This window comes from Arachis ipaensis, chromosome B05 (assembly GCF_000816755.2).
Source record: "Arachis ipaensis cultivar K30076 chromosome B05, Araip1.1, whole genome shotgun sequence".
NCBI classification, from domain to species: Eukaryota; Viridiplantae; Streptophyta; class Magnoliopsida; order Fabales; family Fabaceae; genus Arachis; species Arachis ipaensis.
The window spans coordinates 148,589,526-148,596,950 of NC_029789.2; the positions used below are offsets into that span (position 1 = coordinate 148,589,526).

The 7,425-nt window shown below is 35.8% G+C and overlaps 2 protein-coding genes across 5 annotated transcripts; one reads left to right on the forward strand and one right to left on the reverse strand.

The window, feature by feature from the left end:
* LOC107644945 (citrate-binding protein) lies at positions 391-1,354 on the forward strand. The gene is made up of 2 exons (XM_016348921.2): positions 391-718; positions 807-1,354. Exons 1-2 carry the CDS (start codon positions 428-430, stop codon positions 1,191-1,193), a joined length of 678 nt encoding a protein of 225 aa, XP_016204407.1. The 5' UTR covers positions 391-427; the 3' UTR covers positions 1,194-1,354.
* LOC107644941 (sterol 3-beta-glucosyltransferase UGT80B1) lies at positions 2,109-7,358 on the reverse strand. Of its 4 annotated transcripts, XM_021103354.1 has the most exons (16): positions 7,294-7,356; positions 6,987-7,083; positions 6,587-6,861; positions 6,207-6,355; positions 5,652-5,891; positions 5,389-5,500; positions 5,100-5,270; positions 4,891-4,954; positions 4,635-4,692; positions 4,356-4,533; positions 3,995-4,125; positions 3,710-3,812; positions 3,447-3,523; positions 3,288-3,335; positions 3,049-3,198; positions 2,109-2,870 (listed from the first exon to the last, which is right to left on the reverse strand). In XM_021103354.1, exons 3-16 carry the CDS (start codon positions 6,816-6,818, stop codon positions 2,670-2,672), a joined length of 1,914 nt encoding a protein of 637 aa, XP_020959013.1. In that variant the 5' UTR covers positions 6,819-6,861; positions 6,987-7,083; positions 7,294-7,356; the 3' UTR covers positions 2,109-2,669. The 4 variants fall into 4 exon arrangements, with proteins under 4 accessions (XP_020959013.1, XP_016204402.1, XP_020959012.1 ...); XM_016348916.2 differs by having other exon boundaries at positions 6,987-7,358; XM_021103353.1 differs by having other exon boundaries at positions 6,587-7,083.

Genomic DNA, 7,425 nt, shown 5'->3' on the forward strand with positions numbered 1-7,425 from the left:
ATATAACGAATATTCGGGGATATACTTCTTTACCATAGGGATCATGCATGTGTGAAGCTTTTGATCAAGATTATCCTTAGGGTGACCATGGTTGACGCATTATTTCCAGTTTTTTTGCGGGCCTTAACCTGCATTATTCCTCACATGAAACTCCAAGAGAAAATACTACATATTAAGACACTGATGATGATTATTGGCAGTGACATATATATCTAATATAATAAACCAAGCCCGTGTATCAGGTTAATTATTATTTCCTTATACTAAACAACAATCAAGGGGTTAGTTGGCTCAACTAATTAGGATAAAATAATAATACGATGATTCATTCTTAATTAGAAACTAGGAGCTATATATGTATCTGCCACTGCTGCTAAAGGTTTCATCATGGCTGCGAAGTGTAGTTGTTGAGCAAAAAGAAAAAAACATGTGCCGCTCATCATGCAATAATTATTCTACTCTATCTATATCTATATTTTTTCTTCTGTTACTCTGTGTAGATAATTCCTTAGAAGTAGTAGCATATGGAGATCCTACTCTTGGATTTATCCCTGTTCCTTTGACACAAGCAAATTTGAAACTGCAAAAACCATATGACATACCCTTAGACCAAAGGTATAGCTATGAACATGGAATCCATTGGTTATGGGTCTACGCCGACGACAAGCCTCATGAACCAACCAGCCACACTCAACCTCGCACGGAAATTCGTATCTCAGTATGCTTAATTATTTTCAGTATATCAAAATTAAACTCTTTCTGTGTTCTTCCTTGTATCGCAAGTAAACTTTATTTTAATATTTCAGGGGCTTGACTACAACTCAGGGGTGTGGCAATTTGAAGGGTATGGTTTTGTACCAAATGGAACATCTGGTGCTACAATAGCACAGATCCATGGTGCTGCACATGGTGCTACCACACTTATACTAAGAATATATAATAACGGAGAAATGAGATACTACAGCAGAGATTTAGTGGCTGAAAATCTTTATGACAAGTGGTTCAGACTGAATATCATCCATGATGTTGATGGTGGAACCGTTTCAGTGTTCATTGATGGAAAGAAAAAGTTTCATACAAAGGATAAAGGTCCTGGAGACTTGTACTTCAAATGTGGTGTTTATGCAGCACCTGCTAATATAAGCTATTACATGGAATCAAGATGGAGAGACATCAAAATTTATAGATTATAATAATTTTGTTTATTCAATAATAATCCATTGTTGTTAGTATTCTCTGTTTAGTTGATCCAAGATTCAAAATTAAGTTGGTTTGCTCTGGAACCCAAGTTTAATCAACTGGTTGACCATATTCTATTTCTAATATGTCTAATCGAAGCTAAATTATTGGATTATATTATTGATTGAAATGTTAGCTAATAACTTATTATCTAACTAACTAGCTCTTCTCAATAAATAATTACACTTAATATTCGGCCCATCTAATGTGTACAAAATGAATGATGAATATTCCAGGATCTGAACTTGAATATTATTCAGAGCACTTCATGGTGGTTGGTCAGGATGATTTTGAAGCATTTGCAGGCCAAAACCTCCATTCAAGTTATTTCATTACACATTATTTAGTTATTTGAACTTTGAAGTTGTAGATTTATTCCTAATTAAAACATTATTTTAGTAGATCACACAATTATGAGTATAGATAGTTAATTAGTAATAACTGATATTGAGTACTTGTCCTTGTTATGATTCTTTTACTTCTCGTAGTCTTTGATCAATGTAATTAATATCCTTATTACCCTCTAAACAAAGATGGGCACCAAAGAAATCACCCTTTCAAACATCAAAATATATAGAATCTTATAATCCTTAGTGATCCAAAGATGTGATCTAATTCTTAGGAACTTCAAAATACGATCCAGATTTGTAAGACTTGTATGCTTTCTGTCAAAATAATAATTGGTACAACTTTGAGAGCTATGTTCATTAGAACGTTTGAGATCATGTCGCACATCGGCGGGAAGGGGAACAAGCATTCAAGCCTTTGGTTATAAAAGAACAATTCTTGGACTCTAAAAAGCATACCTTTCTCGGCCTTTTGGCTAAGATCAAGTGTAGTATCTGTTCTTATCAGTTTAATATCTGATATGTGGGCCATTGGCCCACACGATATTAAATTTATTTTTTGAGGGCGATGGGCCATACAGTAGCTTGCTACTGGGCTTGTCGAGCGTCGCCTAAGCCTTACACTATCGCATGGGCCTGGCGCACCCCACCTATTCAGTTTGAAATATTGCATTTTAACCCTAGAATACAATCTATTTGGGGCAAAAAACACAAGAATAAATTGAATACGTTAGTGTAAAGTGAAGAGATTTGAGTCTTCCACAACACAAAATTGATCCATGATAGGAGAACACAAATTAAACAAAAATACATAGGTAACTGCAAACTATGTGCTATATAACTAATGAAACCAAGCTCTTATCCTCAACTTCTATTGCTATGGATTCTATTTTTCTTATGGGATGATGAAATATACATCTTCAATACGTAATTATTAGTCAAACCTTCACAAAAATTACTTGACTGAAATCAATAGAATGCTATCCTCCTATTTTGAAAAATGCAAGGCTTATAGCTCTCATCTAAAAAAAATAACTATATAATGAATAAAAGAAAATACTTAACTTGGTGTGGGAAAAAAAACTATACACCACCACAAGGCACACAACACCACTTGGCTATTTGAAGAAAAAACCACTGCAAAGCATTTGGGTGATCCTCCACCAGAGATGGAGTTGGGAGCGGTAGCTCAGACGGTAGATGCCGGTGAAACGCGTCAACTGCCGCAGTAACACCATCTTCATCCTTAATCAACTTTGCAACTTCCATTGCTCGAGACTTCACCTGAAGGTTTATTATTAGAATCGAGTGGATCTAACCATTAAATGTAACAGAAACCATGACCATAAGAAAAAAGACCTGAATTGAATAACCAGTAAATCTAACATTCAAGGAAATATAGATGTTTCCATTTTCAACTTCAATGCTAGTCATAGATTGTGTAGCTTGGACTCCAAGTTACCTCTGGCTGGAGCATGAACTTTATGGCATTTGATAAATTCTCAAGAGTGAGCTGAGAAATTGGAATTGGTGCTGGACCTAGCCCTTTTTGATATATTCTATCCCCCCAAAAGAATTGATCTCCGAAGAATGGAACGATGGTTGTCGGACACTGTTAGTTATGGTAGTTATATTAGTAATCAACCGGCAGAAATGCTAAGACATAAACACAGTTTCTTATGCTACAACATTGAACATTACCCCGGCTTTTAGTCCTGTAGCTGTGGTTCCAGCTCCACCATGATGCACCTGCATTTTGTGCAGAAATTAAATTATCTCCAGTTGATCACTTTGGCGTGATAAACATTTTTTATTCTTTTTCTTTCCCAAATAACCCTGGAAGTGTAAATTTCGACTCACCACGGCGGAACATTGAGGAAACAACCAGTCGTGAGGGCATCCTTCTAGAAGGAAAACATTGTCAGGAACTTCTGTCACTGCATAATGGAACAAAATAACTATCCCAAACAAAGATGGAAGTGGCATTGATCATGATCTAATTTCTGAACAAAGTGTTGATGACAAACCAAATCTAATGTGGTATTTAACATTGAGAATTCTGAAAGGAACTAAACTGGGACAGAATAAAAATTAAGGAATAAAATTTGGAGGAGAATACTTACAGTTTCCGAGATTTCCCCAGCCTCGATCGATGATTCCCCGTTGTTCGGTATCATTCAGAGCCTCTATTATAACATCAGTAGCTCTTTTAGGATCTTCAAGAGGCTAACAAAGTAAAACACAATACTATCATTTAGAGGACTAACAAAAACTCCATTTTTTTATTATGTTGGAAAATAAAAAACTTGTTTTAAGACTTTATTAATGTTGTGAAGACATTAAAATTGCAGAAAAACTACTCATTTGTTCATACAAAATGACCCAGTTCAAGAGAAAATCACCATTACCATGCTCCCAAACCCAAAATATAATGGTTTTGAGCCTTTTTGGATCCATTCGACGAAATCCTTGCGTGGTTGATACTTTGCTCCAACGTTTAAGAAACAATAACCAACAACATCAACTAAAGGTCCCCAATCTGTAAAATTTGTTAGATATTTTTAGCAATGGTAAGAAATTTGACACTACAAAGCATGCTTATCAAACATTTCAAGACAAATAGTGTGGTTTTATCAACAGAACATGGGTATGGAGCAAAAGAGAGCACCAAATTCTACTCCAAGTCAAAAGTTACTATGCAATTAAGCTACTCAAGAAACTAGCATTGAACACTAATCATGTTTGTGCTTATTTGATCCATGTCCATACCACTAGGCTTGGGAACAACATGAGGACTCCACATATATGCAGTTGGTAAATGAGATATCGATCCACGGTACATGCTGAAGTATGCAATAGGAGCAAGCTTCAATTTCCTTTTCCTGAAGTCATTAATAATTCCTCGGATCCCCCACCATATCAGAAGATCAACAATTATATAGGACAGCTGGATGCAATGAAACATGATTACTGGTAAACTTCGCCAGCAACATATTACACAGTTATCAAAATTCAGAATGCAAACAGTTGTTTAAGAAAAGTACATACCCAGTAACCAGCACTTTGCGGAACACGAGCCAGAGGATGTGGGAACTGATATGTTGGCCTGCCTATTGAGAAAACATGTATGTGAGAAGTGATTCCAAGAAAGAATTTATAAAGAACTATAGGCTTAATGGTTATTATGAATCAGGAATCATGGAATCATCTGTATCTTATGAAAGCAATATAGCCTTAGCCTTCTATATCAAAAGTAAATAACATAAATTTCCACTTAATGATCATTATTATGACTTTAACTTACGTCCAAGGCATCGTGAAGAATATGTGTATCGGCACTCCAAGGGCTTCAGCAACATGTATATGTCCTACAAACCATGAAATATGATTCAGTTCATCTCTTATGAATTGGAGAAACAATACACATGTAAATGGAAAAGAAAGAAATGAAAATAAATGTCAAAGTATGAAATGAAGAAGAACACAAAGTACATTAGGCTTCTAACCACTCACCACAAGCGGTGGGATTCGCAATAATAGCCTGAGCTCTGAAAGGAACGCCAGTTTCCAAATCAGGTGCCGTGCATGCCGGAAGAAGAGAATCAACTATGGCCTTCAGCTGCTTTCTTTGAATAGATATTTCAGTCGGACCGGAAGGGATTAAACCTTTATTCCTCACCATATCTAGTATCAGCAAAACATAGTATAATTTCAAGGACCAAGGATAGAAAATATTGCATCAAAGTATTAAACTATTAAGTGTAAAGGTTCATGATTGGTAAATACTGCATTAAACTCTTACATGCTGCCAAAGCACGAGGGTCGCCACCCAAAGGATAGAAATCTACGCCAGCAGACTTTACAAATGTGTCAAAATCAGCATGTGTTGCCAGCCTAACATGGTGACCATACTCCTGCTAACAATAATAAAGTATGAGTTCAGAATAGTTGACAATTTGGATAGAGTTCATTGAAAGTACTTGGAAATATTGATTGTATCCTCTGAAATAGATCATTGTCACGCATGATCTCATGAAAGAATTGGTCAGGAATATTCAAACATGCCTGAAGTTTTTTTGCAATGGCCAAGAAAGGTTGTACATCTCCTCTAGTTCCAACCACAAGAATGACAATTTGCAGCTGTGGAATTGATTTTTTTGATTCAGAAATAAGACTTCCACTCAATGTTGAATCTTCAAAAGATTGGAACTCCAATAATTCTGATGCAACAGGTGCACTTTTCTCTAGATCAACTTCAACAGTCCCATCATTTTGTATCCTCACTAGGTTGGCAATCAGTTTTTGCTGAGAGAATTGAAAGAATTTAGCAACTCTAATGCATAAATCACAAATAAAAGGAGAATTTCAAGAAGAGAGCTATGTTATGCTACATATTTTAAAATATGGATTTTATCTTAACAGAACAAAATAATAATATCAAAATGTAGAGTCAGCTCCTAAGCATGAATATGCAGCATATACATACAAGTAATTAAGTATTCTTCCATATATACTTGAAATAACACTAACATCTAAGCATATAACTTAAATTAGACTAAAAATGCACAAGCACAAACATGAAAATCAAAACGATGTAAATAAGATGATACTTATATGTACCTTATCACGCTCGGACAACCTGTCCAATATTAGTTCATGCCTCGGAGATCCCCATTTTTCCATCATTGATCTAGTAAGCATAACTTCATGTCCAGAAATAAGCAGGTTCCTCTCAGTTCCAGCTGTCTCTCTGGTGAAATGCTCCAAACCTTCAAGAACAATATTCAACTTTTTATACTATGTCATAGCATCAAATATGCTTGCCATTCGTACATAATTAAAGATATAAATGATCCGAGAAACATATCGAAGAGGAGACATGACGCAAGAACACAGTCCATAACCTACATTACAACAATTCTAATGCTTAATTTACAGTCATCAACTACCTAATAGGACTAACAAAAGAAACTTTTGACAAGAATCTGATGAGAACTAACCTCCTCGCGGTGAAGAGCCAACTTTTGATGATCTCTGGCCTAGATGATCCTCACATTCCTCTTCCTCTTTACAAGAAGACGAATCAAACCGTTCATCTGGAAGCTTACTCTCCGCTATAACCAATCCATTGTCACTCATTCTCCTGAGATCTTTATTCTGTATGCTAACAAAGTCTTCTAAAAATTCCTTGGACAAGTATTCAATCCCATTGGTATTACTGCCCATTCCCATAATCTGTATTTTCAACTCTCATTCACTTTTTCTAGTTCTAACTCTGCCAATTCCATAAACAACAAATAAACCCAGCAACTAAACTATAGCACCCTCTAAACACACTTCAATTCACCGTATAGGTAAAACTAAGAGCAAATTTTCCTTCTTTTTTCTTATGTATCAAACCTATACTAAGCTCACAAACCCATAAAGTACTTCAAAACCAGTTCCATGGCATCTGAACATTCTCCATCTCCACTTTTAGCCCTTTTTTTCAATCACCCTATAAACAGGTGGCAAGTGGGGGATCAAAAAAGACCAAACACAACACTAAATAATTGAAAGCTTTATACAACCCACCAGTCAATCAAGCACAAAGAACGTTCGGTAAACATAAAGCTAAAGACTTTTTCCAATTCTAACCTTGACCCAGCTCTATCAAGCTATACCATCACTTTCAGCACAAAGAACAAGAGAGAAAGCTTCACTTAACTGAAACAGGGTGGCATCTGAAGAAGAGATTGCAGCAGAATGGAATCATAATAACTTTATTCGCCATTTACAAAGGTAAAAAGTCAGAAAAAAACCCATGAACTCAACTTCGTTCACCGTTACGGTACTAACC

Excerpts from the sequence above, each read along its gene's own strand:
- LOC107644941 (XM_016348916.2), bottom strand. The coding sequence starts at position 6,818 with ATGGGAATGGGCAGTAATACCAATGGGATTGAATACTTGTCCAAGGAA. Across the intron at positions 5,501-5,651 it reads CCATTGCAAAAAAACTTCAG|GAGTATGGTCACCATGTTAG; the intron begins GCATGTTTGAAT and ends TATTGTTAGCAG. Across the intron at positions 4,534-4,634 it reads CGCAAAGTGCTGGTTACTGG|CTGTCCTATATAATTGTTGA; the intron begins GTATGTACTTTT and ends CATTGCATCCAG.
- LOC107644945 (XM_016348921.2), top strand. The coding sequence starts at position 428 with ATGTGCCGCTCATCATGCAATAATTATTCTACTCTATCTATATCTATA. Across the intron at positions 719-806 it reads GCACGGAAATTCGTATCTCA|GGGCTTGACTACAACTCAGG; the intron begins GTATGCTTAATT and ends TTAATATTTCAG.